The 23,265-nt window shown below is 41.4% G+C and overlaps 1 protein-coding gene across 3 annotated transcripts in view; it reads right to left on the bottom strand.

Annotated features, from left to right (window-relative positions):
• Positions 1–1,349: 1,349 nt before the first annotated feature.
• WSCD2 (WSC domain containing 2) overlaps positions 1,350–23,265 on the bottom strand; it is a 685,960-nt gene continuing 664,044 nt past the window's right edge. For all 3 annotated transcript variants that reach the window (XM_075324018.1, XM_075324011.1, XM_075324026.1), the window contains 2 exons: positions 3,410–5,900; positions 1,350–2,963 (listed from right to left, as the gene is read on the bottom strand). In XM_075324018.1, the coding sequence (XP_075180133.1) occupies positions 5,548–5,900 (353 nt within the window). In that variant the 3' untranslated portion in view covers positions 1,350–2,963; positions 3,410–5,547. The remainder of the gene's footprint in view (positions 2,964–3,409; positions 5,901–23,265) is intronic.

The following is a 23,265-nucleotide window of genomic DNA, read 5'->3' as shown; positions in this document are numbered from 1 at the left end:
TTGCAAGGGGGAGCTCTCAATTTCTGGGACTTCTAGTGTTAAATGTTGTGCTGAAAAAGAAGCTAAAGCTAGAGGCACATACTTAGTCTGGGTTCACATGTAGCCTTAAAAGTCAAACTCATTCTTTTACCTTCATGCAACAGAAATGATCAGAACTGAAGGCAAAAGTATATAAAAGTATATAAAAAAAAATGCATCAGTTGCACTCTTTTTTTTCACCATTAACCCCTTCACCCCCAGGCGATTTTCTGTTTTTTCGTTTTTGTTTTATACTCCCCTTCTTTCGAGAGCCGCAACTTTTTTATTTTGCCATATGAGGGCTTGATTTTTGCAGGATGAGTTGTCCTTTTAAATGAAACCAGGAATTTTACTTACTGGAAAACTACAAAAATATTTCCAAGTGCGGAAAAAAATAGATAAAAAGTATGATTGCATGATAGTTTTGAAGGTATTTTATTCACCATGTTCACTATATGGTAAAACTGATATATCAGCGTGATGCCATAGGCTGGTACGAGTTTGTAGATTCTTAACATGCATAGGTTTACTTTTATCTAAGGGATTAAAAAAAATTCAGAAGTTTGTCCAATAAAAGTGGTGCACTTTTTTGTGCCATTTTTCTGCGACCTGTAGCGTTCTCATTTTTTTGGGATATGGGGCTCAGTGATGGCTTCTTTTTTGCATCTAGACCTGATGTTTTAATGGTACCATTTTTGCACAGATGCTAGGTTTTAATCGCCTGTTATTGCATTTAGCGCAAAATTTGCAGCAACCAAAAAACACAACTTTGGCTTTTGGAATTTTTTTGCGGCTACACCATTTACTACAGTTCAAGTACCTAACTATTCGTACTCGCTATACTCATAACGAGTACTGTCTAATACTCACGTATTCATTGCGAATAGCGTGTGCAATGCAAGTCAGTGGGGAAAAGCTTGCAAAGTAACGAACGAGTAACCTGAATGCCGCACTATTCGTGCGAGTAGCGAATAGTGCGGAATTTGGGTTACTCATTATATTGTGAGTTTTCCCCATTGACTTGCATTGCACATGCTATTCGGCATGAATACGTGTGTAGTAGACAGTAGAGTTGAGCGAGTACCTAACTATTCGTACACGCTATACTCATAATGAGTACTGTCTAATACTCGCATATTTGCTCCAAATAGCATGTGTAATGCAAGACAATGGGGAAAATTCATAAAGTAACGAATAACCTAAATTCCGCACTATTTGCTACTCACATGAATAGTATAGCATTCAGGTTACTCATTACTTTGCGAGTTTTTCCCCATTGACTTGCATTGTACACGCTATTTGGAATGAATACGCGAGTATTAGACAGACAGTACTCGGTGTGAGTATAGCGAGTACGAATAGTTAGGTACTCGCTCAACTCTAGTAGACGGTACTCGGTAAGAGTATAGGGAGTACGAATAGTTAGATACTCACTCAACTCTACCAATTACCAATCAGATTAATTGATTTTATATTTTGATTGATTGAGCATTTCTGAATGAAGTGATACTAATTGTGTGTATATTTTTTTTTCTTTACCCCTTTACTTTTTTTTTTACTTTTTTTATTTTACTAGTCCCCCTAGGGGTCTATAAGGATCAACAGTCTGATCGCTGATTCATGTCTGTTGATCAGAATTGAACACCTCTGATCAGCAAAAATGCTGTTCTCCTGTTACAGCCTGCGCTCTGTTGGCTGTAACAGGAACTATGTCATGATAGCGACAGGAGTCACATGAACATGTGCCTCCATGGCAACCGTCGTCTCCGTGTGAGCACGGCACGGGGCCTTTGATCGCGGTGAAGCGATTTCCTCAACATGGCTATTTACATTGTGCTGTCACATTTTGACAGTGTGATTTAAGGGGTTAACAGGAATGGGTGGATCGTGGATCCACCTGCACTTGACAGCTGATAGTCGCACATGTCTGCTGTACAAATCAGCAGACATGTGCAGGGATCACCGCCGGTTCACCGCAGCAGGTGGTGGAGATTACACCAACATGATCAAGGACGTATCCAGTAGGTCCAATGTCGGTAAGAGGTTAACCAAAAGGCAAACGTCTGGGGCTGGATCCCAATGTTACATGAAACGTGATCAGACTACCTCACCTGCATTTATCTGTTGCCAAATGATTAAGCCATTGTGCCTGGACCTGTCTGAAGTGAACTGATTCACCAAACAGGTGAGAATAATCCCACTGCAAACAATGAGATTAGTTCTTCCTTCAGTTCCATCCAGGGTTTTTTAAATGATGTATAGAAATGATGAGGAGACGAATATATGTGGACCCAGCCTTACTAAATTGTCCTTATTCCAGGGCTAGGCTCTGATGCTCAACAGAAAGACCAGGAAACCTTTACCACAAAACTACACAAAAGGGTGGCTCCCCCCCATCCATACCTAGCACTGCATAAAAGAGACCTGGACACATCTGAGCTGTTATTTAGTGAAAATCAGAGACAATTGTCCAATTATTGACCAATTTAAAAGAAAAACTACAATGGGAAAATAACACTTTAAAAGTGATCTAGAATGTGTGTACTGTAAATCAAAGGTTGTCGAAGTTCAACATCAATACATTTTGGCTTTAAATTGAGAATAACATTATACTTTCTTTACTGAATCTATTTTATTCCCAACTGCTGGACTTTTATATCTTCATTATTTGACTAAAGCCCAAACTGCTGTCCACATAAGTGAAAGTTCATCCACTAGAACATCATCAATGTAAAAAGTTATTGGTTATCACACTTCTTTGGTGTGCTACTTGTACTTGCTCAAAAAATACACATATGGAGAAAACAGAGAGAATGCTGCTGACCATAAGAACTTACACTCTACAAGTGAAAGAGGGAAAGAAGTCCACTGACCACATGAGCTGAGACTCCACAGTTGAGTGAAAAAGAGAGAGAACCTAGAGAGAACCATGCTGACCATAAGATCTTAGGCTATGTGCGCACTAGAGCAAAATACCCGCGGATTTACCCGCGGATTTGCCGCGGAAATTTCTTGAGAAATGTCTGCAATCTTTGTGCAGACATTTCCCATGAAATTCTATGAGAAAAAAAAAAAGCTGTGCGCACTGGTGCGGATTTTTCTCAAGAAAGTTTCGGTGCGGAAATTTCTCGAGAAACTTTCTTGAGAAAATGAACATGTCCATTAAATCCGCAGGTATCCCGCGGATTTCTGCAGTACAGCCTGCAAAAATCCGCAGGGAACCACCCGCGGGAAAATCGCGGCAATTTCGCGGCAATTTCGCGGCAATTCCGCGGCAAATCCGCATGCGGTTTTGCCGCGGATTTTTTCCGGAGTTCAGCAAATCTTCACTCCCAGAAGTTTCTCGAGAAGATTTTCTCGAGAAACTTCACATCTCTAGTGCGCACATAGCCTTACACTTCTACAGAAGAGAGAGAGGTTCCAGCTGACCATAAGAGCTTATGCTCTACGGGAGAGAGCAAGGACCCCACTGACTATAAAAGCTTACACTCTACAAGTGAGAGGACCCCGCTCACCATAACATCATACACACTTCAAGCGAGAAAGAGGATCTGCTGTTCATAAGAGCTTACACTTTATAGGCAAAAGAGAGGACCTTGCTGACCATAAGAGCTTACATTCTACAAACGAGGGACGACCTGCTGACCATTAGAGCTTACACTCTTCAAGCTAGAGAGAAGGGATCTGCTGACGATAAGAACTTATACTCTACAGATGAGGGAGAGAGAGAAGACCCTGATGACCATAAGAGCTTATACTCTGAAGAAGAGAATAACTTCTCAGTGATTGTAGAGATGGAAAACAACTTTGCTGTACAAACTGTGCTCTACTGGGAACTGCTGCTCTTTGATGACCCAGATATTGACCACCACAGCACAAGGTATGATAATCCATAAGATGTGATAGGTGTATGGCTTTATGGACAGTCCTGTACCTCAATGCAAAATGATGCTAGCTGGCACTCTGATGTTTCCGCAGTGTGGGAAATGGTGCTGGGCAAGTTGGCATCTTCTTTTTCCCAAAATGTGTATCAAACCTTAAAATGTTTAGATTTGCATGGAACCTCGTATTTTAGGAAATTCGCCTTGACGTCTGGAAGTCTGGCTATTGATCCACTCATTTCTAAATATTTCCATTGTGCTACAAAAGCAATGTAACCATTTCCCATTGCATCCATTCTAAGTTGGAAATTTCAGCTAGATCCTCAAACTTTTACATTCTCTACTTATCTTTTCTTTTCGTATTTTTAGGGCTGGATGAACAATTTTAGTCTAACGGTAAACAAATATAAGACAACCTGTCAGCTTTTCTGACATATCTGTTTTAGCAAATACTTGTATTACCTAGGGACATAAACAATATTAGACCACTCATCTGTTATTCCTTCTGGAAATGTATTAATAAATTAACCACTTGTAGCTACAGCTCTACTTGTCTCCACACAGTAGGAATCTGCCATAACATACGCCATTATTGTTATTTCATGGGGAGTACAATTATTTTCTAGACAGACATGCCACAAGAGCTGACAGATCCTCTCTAAAGAAGCAGAATTAGGTAATATATGTGCTTTATGTGTCCTTGTTCTACAAGCATTATAACATCTCAAGCAAAAAAAACTATCAGATCAAACTGATCTAAGACTGGCATGTATATTCTGCATTGTCTTATGTTAGGGGAATATTTTATTTCTATTCCTATGTGAACCAGTGCTTAAAGGTGTTTTTCTGTCTCATGAAGTGATGGTATATTTCTGGAATAGATAATCTCTTCATAATCAGTGCCAGTCCATCAAATGGGACACCCACTGATCCTGGAATGAAAGGGAACAGAGAGCTGGCACTGCATCCCCTTTAATGTTTTTCCAAAGCACAGCAGCGGTCCAGACCACCCGGCTGTGCAGGAAATGGCCCAATTCAAGCAGCAGGGTACCATCACTTTCTGAGATTGATAAACCATTTTAATCCAGCTCCAAAATCCCCAAACATATATAACGCTTGTTAGGGATAATCATTAGGATTGTGCATGTCCTGGTCAATCAGCAAGACCTAGGTGTAGATTTCCGCACCCTTACTCATGCATTCTCTATGTGTAAAGATCTGTTGCGGATGATCTGTGATTCATAGGCACTAATAAATCATACATTTTTTTAGCTCAACTGTGCAGTCATTATTCTCTATGACAATGGAGTGCTCAAGCTGCTTTTAATAATGGCAGAAATTGCCAGATGCCAAGAAAATTATTTGCTGACTTTCTAGATGTAAGTTATGAAGATGCCAATTGTATTCATCAACATGTACTTAAATTCATGCAGAAAATCTGCATTGAGATAAAATAACTGAATATAGTCTAATCGGACATGTCAAACCTTCTTGCCAATATTTGAAGCACTGTTTGATGTTCATATTTCATGCACATAAGAAATTTTAACAATTATTAGCAGCAAAAGTCTTCAAGCCACCCACTGGGTGGAAGTAGCCATCAGCTGAGAACCATTATCCCAGATATCTTCTTGACCGATCAGTGTCATCATCTTGGATAGTAGTCTCCTGGAACACCACTGAGATTTCTTAGCTTCAGGGCTGCATCTACTGTCCTAATGTAATTGCTAATCATTTTTCTCATGTCTGCAGTATATGGGTCATACTCCAACTTTCTGAGACCAGAACGTTTGAAGTTTCCATCCTTTTGGCCTTCAACACACAGAAGTCTGTCTGCTAAGACTGGTAGTCCAAGAAGGTTTATCATTCTTTTGAGTTGAAAGAATAAATCTTCCTTAAGGTCTTCAAAATTTACAACCAGCACATTTTTTCCATACTTTAGCCAGTCTAGTGTATGCGTTGCCCACCAAGGTGCATAGTTACTTACAAATTCAGGCCATTCTGAAATAGAAAGAAAACCATATTAATTACTAAAAATATAAATAATTTAGGTAATTATATGATAATGTTAAACAAGCATTACAATGAAATATTGTTGTACATATTTAAAGTGAACCTGTGAGGAGGTGCAATATGCACCCAGAACCACAAGCAGTTCTGGGTGCATATTGCTAATCCCTGTCTAACTGTCCCTGTATCTAGTAGCATACATAAAAACCATTCCTGCCTCTGACCATGCCTCTGACACTGCACGTTCATTAGCATGGTAGCATGCCCACAGGGGCGTGCTAACATGCTAATGGAGCAAACTAGTCAAGGGAATTAATGCCCTTGCCATTAGTCCCTGGCCTCAATAGCATATTATAAAAGATGTTTAGAAATACTTTTTCTAAAGATCTCTTTATCTATGCTAGTGTTTGGGGGGCGGTTAGGCAGGGATTAGCAGTATGCACCCAGAACTGCTCATTGCACCTGACAGGTTCCCTTTAAAGAAGCTCTCCAGCTCCTATACAACCCTTGGAAAAAGTAATCTTCAACCTTATATTTCATTCTGAACTGAATTGTAGTTGCAATAATTTCAACCAAAACTCAATATAATATATGCAGTAAATTGTGGAACAAAGAAGAGTCAGCAGCATTCCACCTGGTGCATAATTGTCCATTAAAGCCTTTAGTTAATCCAACATAGTAGACATACAACATGCTTGAAATAGACTTCTATATGAGTCTAATATTTCATTTATTTTATACTGGAATTAAAAAAGCTTTTCTTACATGTAAAAGGCAGTAGGATAGGAGTGCATGTAAACAGGCAGGAGGAGGTAAGAGCAGTGGCGTACCACTAACAGCAGCAGACCATGCTTCCACTATGGGGCCATGAGTCAAAGAGTGTCTGGTGGAGGCACAGGGACCCCCATCGGACATCATGCTTTCAACAGTATCTGCATTGTGTATGCAGATAAAGTTATAAACAATGATGGAACAGGGAGCCATCAGCTCCCTGGACCATAATACACTCTGTGTGTCTGAGCTCTAATTTTTAAGCAAAACAGGTACAATTATGTTATTGCATTGCACCTGCTCTGCTATGTGGAGCTTCACAACACATACAGCAGAGCCTAGAGGAGTCGGGAGAGTTGAGTAGCTTTCTTATTCTATTTTCACTTCATCAATGAGTACATGTATCTTAATATACTGTGGGACATCATAAAGTATGAGGATATTGGGGACCATCAAATGCATGTGGTGGAGACTGAGGATGAAAAAAACTGGGTATGTGGCAAAAATATAGTGTGTGTGGGTGTATTGGGGATTTTCATACTGTGTGGTCATGGTCAAACTGTTTAAGGCCAGTATACTGTGTGGAGGGCTGTGTGTTGCTGATCATAGTGTGTGGGTTGTGTTGAGGCCATTATACTGTGTTGAGGACTGTGTGTGCCATTTTATTGAGTGTAGGGCTGTGAGGGGGTTATTGTTGTGTGTGGAGGGCTGTTTGTTCCATTATACTGTGTGGAGAGCTATGTGGGGATGATAATCCTGTGTGGAGGGCTATTTGGGGTCATTAATAGTGTGTGGCAGGCTGTGTTGTGGCAATCATGCTGTGTGGAGAGCTCTCTGGGGGCCATTATACTGAATGGAGGGCTGTGTGGGGGTAATGGTTCTATGTATCTATGTACTTTGTGTGTGTCACTATACTCTGTAGATGGATAATTGCATACCATTATACTGTGGGTAGGGCTGTGTGTTGGTGGTTATACTGCTATGTGAGGAAAATTATACTGTGTGGAGGTCTGTGTGGGGCCATTATACTTTTTTTACTGCATGGTGGGCTGCCTGGTGGTGAACATACAGTGTGGAGGGTATTATTGTGTGTGGAGGGTTGTGCAGTGGTGATCATACTGTGTAGATGGCTACATGGGTAAATTTATTACACTGTGTTGGGGTAGTCTTTGGGACCATCATACAGTGTTGGAGAACTGTAGGGTGATCGCATGATGTGAAGGGACTGTGAGGGCCTTCATACGGTATTGGGGACTGAGGGAGCCATCATAAGGTGTTGAGGGACTATGGTGGCCATCGTACCATGTTGGGAAACTCTGGGGAACATTGTATGCTGTTGGGGGACTGTGGGGCCTTAATGCAGTGTTCGGAACTGTCATACAGTGTTGAAGGACTGTGGTGGCCAACATATGGCATTGGGTAGACTGTAAGGCCAGTATAACATGTTAAGGGACTAATGGGGCATCATAATTAGTTAAGTTATTATGTTCACTTTAGCAGATGAAAATAAACAATTGAAATGGGAACATTTTAATTTTTCATTTTGTTGTATAATAATTCTGTACACTAATAGTTGCCCAATAATTATGCTTGCATAAACATTTTCTTAAGAAAGATACTTTTGGATTGACAAACAACTGTAGTTATTAAAAAATAAAATTAATCATCAAAAATAAAAAAATGATTGTATGTGTATATATATATACTAGAAGGTGGCCCGATTCTACGCATCGGGTATTCTAGAATTTACGTATTGTGTAGTTCATGTATGATTTTTGTTATATATATATATATATATATATATATATAGATGTTGTTGTGTGTAGTTACCAAGTGTTTGTGTAGGGCGCTGTACATGTTCTGAGTGTCGCGGGGGGTGAGAGCGGTGTTGTATGTGTGTTGCGTTGTTTGTGGAGCGCTGTGTGTCTGTAGCGTTGTGTGTGTGTGTGTGTGTTGTGCGGTTTGTGTGGGTGTGGTGTGTTTTGGGGGGAGGTATGTTTTGAGCAATGTGTGTGTTGTGCTGTATGTGCGTATATTTGTGTGTGCAGCGTTGTCTGTGTGGGTGTCTGTGTAGGGCGTTGTTTGTGATTCCTAGTGTGTGTGTGTTGTGCAGTGCGCGTGTGTGTGTGTGTTGGGGGGAGGTGTGCACCTCCCATCGTGCTCCACCCGCCATGCTGCGCACTTGCAAACGTGCTCCATCCGCCATGCTGCGCACTCCTAAACGTGCTCCATCCGCCATGCTGCGCACTCCCAAACGTGGTCCATCCGCCATGCTGCGCACTTCTAAACGTGCTCCATCCGCCATGCTGCGCACTCCCAAACGTGCTCCATCCGCCATACTGCGCACTCCCGATCGTGCACCATCCGGCATGCTGCGCACTCCCAAACGTGCTCCATCCGCCATGCTGCGCACTCCCAAACGTGCTCCATCCGCCATGCTGCGCATTCTCAAACGTGCTCCATCCGCCATGCTGCGCACTCCCAAACGTGCTCCAGTGCGCAGTATGGCGGATGGAGCACGTTTGGGAGTGCGCAGCATGGCGGATGGAGCACGTTTGGGAGTGCGCAGCATGGCGGATGGACCACGTTTGGGAGTGCGCAGCATGGCGGATGGAGCACGTTTGGGAGTGCGCAGCATGGGGGATGCAGCACGATGGGGAGTGCGCAGTATGGCGGATGGAGCACGTTTGCTCAGCCTCTCTCCTTCCAGCCTCCCTCAGCATCAGCCTCCCCTCCTCAGCCTTCCTGAGGATCAGCCTCTCTCGTCCCAGCCTCCTTCCTCCCAGCCTTCCCATCCCAGCCTCCTTCAGCATCAGCATTCCCCTCTTCCCCATGATCAGCCTCTCTGTTCCCAGCCTCCTCCAGCACGGCCTGGTCCTCTGCCGACACTCACACACCCGATCGCATCCACTCACACACACACCCGATCGCATCCACTCACACACACACCCGATCGCATCCACTCACACACACACCCGATCGCATCCACTCACACACACACCCGATCGCATCCACTCACACACACACCCGATCGCATCAACTCACACACACACCCGATCGCATCCACTCACACACACCCGATCGCATCCACTCACACACACCCGATCGCATCCACTCACACACACCCGATCGCATACACTCACACACACCCGATCGCATCCACTCACACACACCCGATCGCATCCACTCACACACACAGACACTGACGATATCGCACTTACGCGCTCATACTCACAACATCCGGGGATATCACATGCTTCTGGCCATGTGATCCTCCGTCAGGTCCTGGAAGATCACAACAGCACATTTTCGCCGCCGAGAAGCAAGCGATATCCCAGGATGTTGTGAGTATGTGGATGCGATGTGAGGTGTGTGTGAGGTGTGTGTGAGGTGTGTGTAAGAGTGAGTGTGAGTGTGATCTGATGTGTGTGTATGTTTGTGTGTGTGCGTGTGGATCTTCTGGCGCAGCAGGACCTTGATGGGCTTGATACCAACGTATCCACACCACTCCCACCACTGCCGTGCGAGCGGGGGCCGGGGGGGGAGGGGGGGGGGGGGAGGGAGTACAGTACTCACCTCCGTGACAGCGCTTGTAACCATGCGAGCATGGTTAGCAACGTATCCACACCAGTCCTGTGCGAGCGGGGGCGGGGGCGGGGGCGGGGGCGGGGGGGGGAGGGGGGGGGGTGGGCAGGGAGTACCGTACTCACCTCCGTGACAGCCGTGTCAGTTCGAGAAATGCGCGGGAGGAGGGAGGGGGTGGGGCCAGAGCTAACGTGCATTGCGTGAGGGGGGCGGGGCGTGGCGTGGCCGAATTGCCAATGCCTGCAGGGTGCCGGGGCGAGAGGCCAATCTGTGGGGGGGGCGGAGCCTGGGCGAGCGGCTGGCCAATCCGTGTGGGGGCGCAGCCTGGGCGAGCGGCCAATCCGTGTGGGGGGGCGGGGCCATGGCGAGCCCAGCGGCCAATCAGCTTTGTGTCACCGTAAGGACACAATTTTGGAGCATGACAGACAGACAGACAGATAGACAGACAGACAGACAGACAGACAGACAGAATAAGGCAATTATATATATAGATATGTATATATATATATGTGTATATATATATATACATATATCTATCTATATATATATATATATATATATATATATATATATATATATATATATATATACTGTGTATCTATCTATGTGTGTGTGTGTGTGTGTATGTGTGTGTGTCTTTCACACAAGTAAGTGAACCCCTCAAATTTTTGCACAACTTTTATAACAGTGTAAGTTTGGTGCCCTCTGCATAACTCAACACACAGACATTAATGTATAAACTTCTGGCAACAAATGTGAGAACACCTCCAAGTAAAAATGTACAAATTGTGCCCAAAGCGACAATGTTTTGTGTGGCCACCATTATTTTAAAGCATTGTCTTAACTCTCTGGGGCATGGGCATGGTATCAACGATGAACTTGTGGGACCTTTTCGGGTTGAGGATGGAGTGAAGTTCAACTCCAGACCTACTGCCAGTTTCTGGAAGACAACTTCTTCAAGCAGTGGTACAGGAAGAAGTCGGTATCGTTCAAGAAAAACATGATTTTCATGCAGGACAATGCTCCATCACATGCCTCCTACTACTCCACAGCGTGGCTGGCAAGTAAAGGTCTAAAAGATAAAAAAAATAATGACATGTCCCCCTTGTTCACCTGATCTGAACCTCATAGAGAGCCTGTGGTCACTCATAAAATGTGAGATGTACAGGAAGGGAAAACAGTACACCTCTCGGAACAGTGTCTGGGAGGCTGTGGTGGCTGCTGCACGCAATGTTGATTGTAAATAGATCAAGCAACTGACAGAATCTATGGATGGTAGGCTGTTGAGTGTCATCATAAAGAAAGGTGGCTATATTGGTCACTAATTTTTTGGGGTTTTGTTTTTACATGTCAGAAATGTTTTATTTCTAAATTTTGTGCAGTTATATTGGTTTACCTGGTGAAAATAAACAAGTGAGATGGGAACATATACAGTCAGGGCCAGAAATATTTGGACAGTGACACAAGTTTTGTTATTTTAGCTGTTTACAAAAACATGTTCAGAAATACAATTATATATATAATATGGGCTGAAAGTGCACACTCCCAGCTGCAATATGAGAGTTTCCACATCCAAATCGGAGAAAGGGTTTAGGAATCATAGCTCTGTAATGAATAGCCTCCTCTTTTTCAAGGGACCACAAGTAATTGGACAAGGGACTCTAAGGGCTGCAATTAACTCTGAAGGTGTCTCCCTCGTTAACCTGTAATCAATGAAGTAGTTAAAAGGTCTGGGGTTGATTACAGGTGTGTGGTTTTGCATTTGGAAGCTGTTGCTGTGACCAGACAACATGCGGTCTAAGGAACTCTCAATTGAGGTGAAGCAGAACATCCTGAGGCTGAAAAAAAAGAAAAAATCCATCAGAGAGATAGAAGTCATGCTTGGAGTAGCAAAATCAACAGTTGGGTACATTCTGAGAAAAAAGGAATTGACTGGTGAGCTTGGGAACTCAAAAAGGCCTGGGCGTCCATGGATGACAACAGTGGTGGATGATCGCCGCATACTTTCTTTGGTGAAGAAGAACCCGTTCACAACATCAACTGAAGTCCAGAACACTCTCAGTGAAGTAGGTGTATCTGTCTCTAAGTCAACAGTAAAGAGAAGACTCCATGAAAGTAAATACAAAGGGTTCACATCTAGATGCAAACCATTCATCAATTCCAAAAATAGACAGGCCAGAGTTAAATTTGCTGAAAAACACCTCATGAAGCCAGCTCAGTTCTGGAAAAGTATTCTATGGACAGATGAGACCAAGATCAACCTGTACCAGAATGATGGGAAGAAAAAAGTTCGGAGAAGAAAGGGAACGGCATATGATCCAAGGCACACCACATCCTCTGTAAAACATGGTGGAGGCAACGTGATGGCATGGGCATGCATGGCTTTCAATGGCACTGGGTCACTTGTGTTTATTGATGACATAACAGCAGACAAGAGTAGCCGGATGAATTCTGAAGTGTACCGGGATATACTTTCAGCCCAGATTCAGCCAAATGCCGCAAAGTTGATCGGACGGCGCTTCATAGTACAGATGGACAATGACCCCAAACATACAGCCAAAGCTACCCAGGAGTTCATGAGTGCAAAAAAGTGGAACATTCTGCAATGGCCAAGTCAATCACCAGATCTTAACCCAATTGAGCATGCATTTCACTTGCTCAAATCCAGACTTAAGACGGAAAGACCCACAAACAAGCAAGACCTGAAGGCTGCGGCTGTAAAGGCCTGGCAAAGCATTAGGAAGGAGGAAACCCAGCGTTTGGTGATGTCCATGGGTTCCAGACTTAAGGCAGTGATTGCCTCCAAAGGATTCGCAACAAAATATTGAAAATAAAAATATTTTGTTTGGGTTTGGTTTATTTGTCCAATTACTTTTGACCTCCTAAAATGTGGAGTGTTTGTAAAGAAATGTGTACAATTCCTACAATTTCTATCAGATATTTTTGTTCAAACCTTCAAATGAAACGTTACAATCTGCACTTGAATTCTGTTGTAGAGGTTTCATTTCAAATCCAATGTGGTGGCATGCAGAGCCCAACTCGCGAAAATTGTGTCACTGTCCAAATATTTCTGGACCTAACTGTATGTGGTTTTTATTAAGTTGCCTAATAATTCTGCACAGTAATAGTTACCTGCACAGATATCCTCCTAAGATAGCCAAATCTAAAAAAAAAAACCCCACTCGAACTTCCAAAAATATTAAGCTTTGATATTTATGAGTCTTTTGGGTTGATTGAGAACATAGTTGTTGATCAATAATAAAAAATCCTCTAAAATACATCTTGCCTAATAATTCTGCACACGGTGTATTAGCAGCACTTGTATTAAAGTATAGTATTGTATTATCATTTCCTTATTGTAATAAAAACTGGGTTTTAATATACTCCTATTAGTGGACTTTGTCATGTTCATGATGTTGTGTGAATGATAGTTTGAGCAGTTAGTGCTCAACATTAGTAATAGTATATCTAGTTTGAGAATAATCTGAGTGATTATTATCAAAAGAGCAGTTATTCTTTACACAGGGAACACAAGAAATAACAGTAACTTTATATATTCTAAAACAGATAGTGTATATATTGTTGCAAGTTAAGGTACCATGTATTTTAATTTGCATTGACAGAATCTTATACATAAGTTATCAAAAGTATACACATCAATCAATATATCAATGGTTGACCTTAGGTTATATCGCTCCCTATGCTGTAATTTTTCATACCATATTTTGTGTTGCTATCATTATTTTAAAGCATTGCCTTAACTCTCTGAGGCATGAAGTTCACTAGAGCTTTACCGGTTTCCATTGAAATCCACTTCCATGATGACATTATGGAGCTGATAGATGTTAGAGACCTTGCGCTTCTCCACTTTACGTTTGAGCATGTCCCACCGATGCTCAATAGGGTTCAGATCTTAAGACATTCTTGGCCAGTCCAGCACCTTTACCCTCTGTTTTCTTAGCAAGGAAGTGGTCGTCTTGGAGGTTCATTTGTGGTTGTTATGTTGGACTACTGACCTGCGGCCCAGTATCCAAAGCGGGGGATCATGCTCTGATTCAGTATATGACAGTATACAGTACAGACCAAAAGTTTGGACACACCTCCTCATTCAAAGAGTTTTCTTTATTTTCATGACTCTAAAAATTGTAGATTCACATTGAAGGCATCAAAACTATGCATTAAAACATGGGGAATGAAATACTTAAAAAATTGTGAAACAACTGAAAATATGTCTTATATTCTAGGTTCTTCAAATTAGCCACCTTTTGCTTTCATTACTACTTTGCAACCTCTTGGTATTCTCTTGAAGAGTTTCAAGAGGTAGTCACCGGAAATGGTCTTCCAACAGTTTTGAAGGAGTTCCAAGAGATGTTTAGCACTTGTTGGCCCTTTTGCCTTCACTCTGCGGTCCAGCTCACCCCAAACCATCTCGATTGGGTTAAAGTCTGGTGACTGTGGAGACCAGGTCATCTGGTGTAGCACCCCATCACTCTCCTTCTTAGTCAAATAGCCCTTACACAGCCTGGAGGTGTGTTTGTGGTCAATGTCCTGTTGAAAAATAAATTATGGTCCAACTAAATGCAAACCGGATGGATTAGCACACCACTGCAAGATGCTGTGGTAGGCATGCTGGTTCTGTATGCCTTCAATTTTGAATAAATCCCCAACAGTGTCAGCAGCAAAGCACCCCCACACTATCACACCTCCTCCTCCATGCTTCATGGTGGGAACCAGGCATGTAGGGTCCATCCATTCACCTTTTGTACAAAGACACGGTGGTTGGATCCAAAGATCTCAAATTTGGATTCATCAGACCAAAGCATAGATTTCCACTGGTCTAATGTCCATTCCTTGTGTTCTTTAGCCCAAACAAGTTTCTTCTGCTTGTTGCCTGTCCTTAGCAGTGGTTTCCTAGCAGCTATTTTACCATGAAGGCCTGCTGCACAAAGTTTCCACTTAATAGTTGCTCTAGAGATGAGAAGGTGTGTCCAAACTTTTGGTCTGTACTGTATGTTGGTATACATGGTTCCCACGTCCCTATTAAGAATGAATGGAGTGATAGTGGACATGATCAATCTTCATCCTATTCAGCCCCTATTTCGTGAATAGGAAATAACACATAAACTTCCTCTTAAACATAAAATCCTTAGAAAATGGTTATAATGCAGGAACATTGTAGTACGGAAATAAAAGATAATCTGCTACTAACCTAATTTGATGTATTTAGAGTGTATATTTATATATATATATATATATATATATATATATATATATATATATATAAATACACAGTATATACTGTATGTATATATATATATATATATATATATATTGTGATAACACGCTCCGGGATCGCCTTTGCTGGGTTCAAAGGGCACGTATTCACCTCAGGCAGACAGCCGAATTCAAGGTGTAACTGACGCTTGGTCAGGTTTATTGCAGTGAAGCATAAACAAAAAGAAAAAAAACACCAACAAAATAAATCCTTGCCTGTTCGGCACTAACTATACACGGTGTTATCCTAACTACCAACTGGAGGGCTTCTCCCTTCCAGCTAAACCATACATACATCAGGCACTGCTCCTCACAAGTGTCTCCTACACAGACAAGCTTACTGTGTTCCCAGATGGAGACCCTCCCCCAACTTCCCAGATTCCTTTTACCTCCGTCCTTCACCTCCCATTAATCCATTAGTAGCCAGGTGATCCTGGCCAGGCTAAGTCACATAGGACCGATACCGGGGTGAGATATACCTGCCCTCATCCACTAATCCCACATGACTCTCACAATATATATATATATATATATAGTGCCTTGTGAAAGTATTTGCACCCCTGAATTTTTCAACCTTTTCCCACATTTCAGGCTTCAAACATAAAGATAAAAATTTTAATGTTATGGTGGAGAATCAACAACAAGTGGGACACAATTGTGAAGTTGAACGAAATTTATTGTTTATTTTAAACTTTTGTAACAAAGAATAACCTGAAAATTGGGGTGTGCAATATTATTCGGCCCATTTACTTTCAGTGCACCAAACTCACTCCAGAAGTTCATTGAGGATCTCTGAATGATCCAATGTTGTCCTAAATGACTGATGATGATAAATATAAGCCACCTGTGTGTAATTAAGTCTCCGTATAAATGCACCTGCTCTGTGATAGTCTCAGTGTTCTTTTTAAAACACAGAGAGCATTATGAAGACCTAGGAACACAACAGACAGGTCTGTAATACTGTTGTGGAGAAGTTTAAAGCCGGATTTGGTTACAAATAGATTTCCAAAACTTTAAACATCCCACGAAGCACTGTGCAAGCGATCATATTGAAATGGAAGGAGTATTATACCACTGCAAATCTACAAAGACCCGGCCGTCCCTCAAAAATTTAATCTCAAACAAGGAGAAGAATGATTAGAGATGCAGCCAAGAGGCCCATGATCACTCTGGATGAACTGCAGAGACCTACAGCTGAGGTGGGAGAGTCTGTCCATGGGACAACAATCAGTCGTACACTGCACAAATCTGGCCTTTATGGAAGAGTGGCAAGAAGAAAGTCATTTCGCAAAGATATCCATAAAAAGTGTCATTTGTGTTTGCCACAAGCCACCTGGGTGACACACCAAACATGTGGAAGAAGGTGCTCTGGTAAGATGAAACCAAAATGTAACTTTTTGGGCAGAATGCCAAATGATATGATTGGCATAAAAGCAGCACAGTTCATCACCCTGAACATACCATCCCCACTGTGAAACATGGTGGTGGCAGCATCATGGTTTGGGCCTGCTTTTCTTCAGCAGGGACAGGGAAGATGGATAAAATTGATGGGAAGATTGATGGAGCCAAATACAGGACCATTGTTGAAGAAAACCTGTTTGAGTCTGCAAAAGACCTGAGACTGGGACGGAGATTTATCTTTCAACAAGACCATGATCCAAAACATAAAGCAAAATCTACAATGGAATGGTTCAAAAATAAACGTATCCAGATGTTAGAATGGCCAAGTCAAAGTCCAGACCTGAATCCAATCGAGAAACTGGAAAGAGCTGAAAACTGCTGTTCACAAACGCTCTCCATCCAACCTCACTCAGCTCGGGCTATTTGCAAAGGACGAATGGGCAAGAATTTCAGTCTCTCAATGTGCAAAACTGATCATACCCCAAGCGACTTGCAGCTGTAATCACAGGAAAAGGTGGTGCTACAAAGTATTAACTTAAAGGGGCCGAATATTGCACGCCCCACTTTTCAGTTTATTATTTTTTACAAAAGATTAAAATAAGCAATAAATATCGTTAAACTTCACAATTGTATCCCACTTGTTGATTCTTCACCATAACATTAAAAAATTTAATGTTATGGTGAAGAATCAACAACAAGTGGGACACAATTGTGAAGTTGAACGATATTTATTGCTATATATATATATATATATATATACAGTTAGGTCCAGAAATATTTGGACAGTGACACAAGTTTTGTTATTTTAGCTGTTTACAAAAACATGTTCAGAAATACAATTATATATATAATATGGGCTGAAAGTGCACACTCCCAGCTGCAATATGAGAGTTTTCACATCCAAATCGGAGAAAGGGTTTAGGAATCATAGCTCTGTAATGCATAGCCTCCTCTTTTTCAAGGGACCAAAAGTAATTGGACAAGGGACTCTAAGGGCTGCAATTAACTCTGAAGGCATCTCCCTCGTTAACCTGTAATCAATGAAGTAGTTAAAAGGTCTGGGGTTGATTACAGGTGTGTGGTTTTGCATTTGGAAGCTGTTGCTGTGACCAGACAACATGCGGTCTAAGGAACTCTCAATTGAGGTGAAGCAGAACATCCTGAGGCTGAAAAAAAAGAAAAAATCCATCAGAGAGATAGCAGACATGCTTGGAGTAGCAAAATCAACAGTCGGGTACATTCTGAGAAAAAGGGGATTGACTGGTGAGCTTGGGAACTCAAAAAGGCCTGAGCGTCCACGGATGACAACAGTGGTGGATGATCACCGCATACTTTCTTTGGTGAAGAAGAACCCGTTCACAACATCAACTGAAGTCCAGAACACTCTCAGTGAAGTAGGTGTATCTGTCTCTAAGTCAACAGTAAAGAGAAGACTCCATGAAAGTAAATACAAAGGGTTCACATCTAGATGCAAACCATTCTTTAATTCCAAAAATAGACAGGCCAGAGTTAAATTTGCTGAAAAACACCTCATGAAGCCAGCTCAGTTCTGGAAAAGTATTCTATGGACAGCTGAGACAAAGATCAACCTGTACCAGAATGATGGGAAGAAAAAAGTTTGGAGAAGAAAGGGAACGGCACATGATCCAAGGCACACCACATCCTCTGTAAAACATGGTGGAGGCAACGTGATGGCATGGGCATGCATGGCTTTCAATGGCACTGGGTCACTTGTGTTTATTGATGACATAACAGCAGACAAGAGTAGCCGGATGAATTCTGAAGTGTACCGGGATATACTTTCAGCCCAGATTCAGCCAAATGCTGCAAAGTTGATAGGACGGCGCTTCATAGTACAGATGGACAATGACCCCAAGCAAACAGCCAAAGCTACCCAGGAGTTCATGAGTGCTAAAAAAGTGGAACATTCTGCAATGGCCAAGTCAATCACCAGATCTTAACCCAATTGAGCATGCATTTCACTTCCTCAAATCCAGACTTAAGATGGAAAGACCCACAAACAAGCAAGACCTGAAGGCTGCGGCTGTAAAGGCCTGGCAAAGCATTAAGAAGGAGGAAACCCAGCGTTTGGTGATGTCCATGGGTTCCAGACTTAAGGCAGTGATTGCCTCCAAAGGATTCGCAACAAAATATTGAAAATAAAAATATTTTGTTTGGGTTTGGTTTATTTGTCCAATTACTTTTGACCTCCTAAAATGTGGAGTTTTTGTAAAGAAATGTGTACAATTCCTACAATTTCTATCAGATATTTTTGTTCAAACCTTCAAATTAAACGTTACAATCTGCACTTGAATTCTGTTGTAGAGGTTTCATTTCAAATCCAATGTGGTGGCATGCAGAGCCCAACTCGCGAAAATTGTGTCACTGTCCAAATATTTATGGACCTAACTGTATATATATATATATATATATATATATATCTCAAAATTGGGATTTCTTCAATGTATTTCTCATTTTGTAGTATATATGACTTGTTCACTTTTAGCAGTCAAAATGTATCATCGGCAAAAATAGAATGACAAGGAAAACTCTCAGAGCTTTGAAACTCCAAACTAGTAGTAAAGGCTTTTGTATCTGAAAAAGTTAAAGGACATTAGCAGCAGACAATGTGAGTCAGCATCTGTAATTTGTGAAATGCCTGATTAATGTTTCTGTTCTCTGCAGAGAATAAGTCAATTGGGAGATCTAGCCAAATGGAAGTTTGAAACCTGCTCATTTATTAGGGCTATTAGGTGGGACAGGGTAAAGATGCTTCTCTATGCTGGAAAAAAAATTAACCCTAAACACTAAAAAAGATTTTATCCACAAGTATCAATGTAAATACGTGTATCGATATTTATGATGATGTCCCCAAAGCCACCAAAAATAATTAATATATTCACAGCAATGTCAAACCAACTTGTTGTGACTATTTTCCTTATTTTGTAACTTCTTTTAACCACTTCAAGCTTTGAAAGCTTTGAAGCAGATAAAAGAAGTGACTGGTTCATGCTTCTAGAGACTCAGAAGCCACCACTTTTATACATGGAATAATAAAAAAAATGCAGTTAAAGACTTCCAGGAAGACGTCAGAGAAGACGAAGACGACTCAAAGAAAACCCTGCCGGCATCTTCTGTAAAAATGATGCTGGTATGCTGACATCATGTCAACACAATGGCGGGCACAGTAAGAAAAGGGGCCCTGTGCAGGAACAGTATATGAGATCTTTGCAGTTCAGTAGTTCTGCTATGACTGAAGCTGCTTTGGCGGTGGTAGTAGTAACCCTTAGCTCTTGGGCCCCCATTCGGCTGCACAGACTGCAGAATTGATATGTCATCTCCTGTGTGAACATACCTTCACAGTACCAAAAACGTATCAGCTAAGCAATCATCAACATATTCTCACAGTACAGGACTAGTAAGTGGTAATGGAATGTTGCAATTAAATTTCTAAGTTACAAACTGTTTTGTGCACCGCCAGCACAAAATGTTCAGCAGAATTGTAGATAACGGTTACTTGAGCAAGGAGCTGCCCATAAGCCCGTGATCACCATATGAATGCCAATCATTGGCTCAGATGGTGTAAAGCATTCTTTTATTGTACTGTCAAGCAACAGAAACACCTTCCCTGTATTGATTTTATGAGTTTTCAGCTTCTGAAAATCTAACAAATTAAATTGACTTTAATGCCAAGAGAACAATTCCTGATCTAATGCATAGTGTGAACTATAACAGTGCAGGAGAAATAATAGGTTGGGGAAGCTTTCAAGATTGGAGTTCTCTTAGTTACACTGAAGAAAATATTAGACAATTGTCAGTTTCTAAATTTTCAGTAATAGTTTGTAGAAATTTATTTCACGTTTCAGATTGACACAGCATCTTTCACACAATAAAGTCCATCAAACATTTACTGACAGAGTAAACTGGGAAAAAATTACCCTGACTAAATATTTCCTTATAATTTGGCCATGTAGTGTGGCTTCTTGTGCTGATTTGGTTTGAATAGTAGATGTTCTGAATTAGTATCTCTTTTCTAATTGTCTCTCCAGTAAAGGAGACAAACTCTAGCACAGCGCCACCTATTGGAAGTAGCGATCCTAAAAGTCACAAGTGGATTTTTAACAATCCTTTGCAATATGACTCAGGATATATAAGCCAGATCAGAATCCCAATTTGCAGACATGGTGTTTCGGGGTGCTTGCCCCTCGTCAGTGCAAAGTATGAGGGTGTCTGATCTGGCTCATGAGAAAGCTATGTGGGGACCACGGGGGAACACTATTCTCCTTAACGAGACTTTGCAAGCCAGTCTGGCTGCCAAGTAAGGGGACTTATAGCTGCCACGCCCCTCTAAGAAATATTCAAATTGTCTCTCCAGTAAAGGAGACAAACTCTAGCACAGCGCCACCTATTGGAAGTAGCGATCCTAAAAGTCACAAGTGGATTTTTAACAATCCTTTGCAATATGACTCAGGATATATAAGCCAGATCAGAATCCCAATTTGCAGACACGGTGTTTCGGGGTGCTTGCCCCTCGTCAGTGCAAAGTATGGGGGTGTCTGATCTGGCTCATGAGAAAGCTATGTGGGGACCACGGGGGAACACTATTCTCCTTAAGGAGACTTTGCAAGCCAGTCTGGCTGCCAAGTAAGGGGACTTATAGCTGCCACACCCCTCTAAGATCTATCTCTTTTCTAAACACTCTGGGTTATTATAGTTCTGACTTGTGGGACCTCAGTATCTACAGTGCCTTGAAAAAATATTCACACCCCATGAATTTACATTTTTTCACATTACACCTACAAACTTAAAAGGATTTTGTGATATACCAACACTAAGTAGCAAGTATGTTGGAAATATGTAAAGGAAATGATACATTGTTTTCAAAATATTTTTAAAATATAACTGAATATTGTGATGTGCATTTGTATTCAGCCTCCTTTTGTCCATACTTTGTAGGAACACCTTATGCTGCAATTACTGCTGCAAATCTTTTGGGGTATTTCTCTGCTAGCTTTTCACATCCTCAGGCTGAAATTTTTGCACATTCTTCTATGGAAATAGCTCTATCTCAGTGAGATTAGATGGAGGAAATCTGTAAACTGCAATTTTCAAGTAATGACACAAATTTTCAATGGGATTTAAGTCTAGACTGTGACTGGGTCATTCAAACATATGAATATGCGTTGATCTAAACCATTTCATTGTAACTCTGAAAGTGTGTTTAGATTTTTTTTCCTGTGAAAGGTGACTCTACACCCGAGTCTCAAGTGTTTTTTTAGCATCAAACAGATTTTCTTCCTAGATTTCCCTGTATTTAGCTCCATCCATCTTTCCATCACCTCTGACCAGCTTCCTTATCTCTGAAGAAAAGCATCCCCAATGCATGATGCTGCCACCACCATGTTTGATGGTGGGGATGATGTTTTCAGGGTGATATGCAGTATTAGTTTTCTGCCACACATAGAGTTTTGCGTTTGGCCCAAAAAGTTCTACTTGTTCTCATCTGACCAGAATACCTTCTTTCACAATGCCATATAGGGGACACAGGTAACACACGGAAGAAGATACTCTGATCAGGTAAGACCAAAGTCTCAGGGATAACTCTTGCACCCAACCGTGTAAAAATGTAACAGCTTCTAACGTTTGCAGTATCTGCCTATAAACACAACATTGCATGAATTTGACCCCCCAGCCAATAAGGGATAATTTTTAGAAATTTTATAAGGCTAAAAAGACATGTACTGCAGTGTGTTATTAAATATGCTGTTAGTTATTTCTAGTTATCTACTGTTTTCTACTAGAGAGATATGTTGCAGTCATTTGTACAATAAAAAGTCTGTGTTTGTATTACAAAGCTCAAAACAAGTTCAATTGACTCAAATGGGAAGAAGTCATATTGTCCTACGCATATTTTCCAGGCAATTAGAGTCATTTTAATTATACAATTTGAGCAAATGTATTCTCTGGAAAACAGATTCTTTTTGGGGAATAATCAGCGACTTTGGCAAATTTGAATTTCAAAAGATTTGGTTATCGCTAATTGCAATATATCCTGTGTGATTTTCGAAAAACATTATTAATTGAGCCACAGTTACAATTCTGACACTTAATAGATAGCACTAAGTTGTATAAAAGTGTGGAATGGACACAGCGTTTGTTCAGCAGTGAACAGCAATCATGACATCTGAATGACCACCTCTGTGAGACCATGGAAGACCCCATGAATCATTGCGATGACCCCTGGAGCTAATAGGTGAGTAGGTGAACAGTCACTTAAAGTAGTGCAATATTAGCTTCTTTTTTTCAGCAACAAAATCAGCTTTTA

The sequence above is a fragment of the Anomaloglossus baeobatrachus genome, chromosome 1, assembly GCF_048569485.1.
Source record: "Anomaloglossus baeobatrachus isolate aAnoBae1 chromosome 1, aAnoBae1.hap1, whole genome shotgun sequence".
NCBI lineage: Eukaryota > Metazoa > Chordata > Amphibia > Anura > Aromobatidae > Anomaloglossus > Anomaloglossus baeobatrachus.
This window is presented reverse-complemented; position numbering and strand designations above follow the sequence as displayed.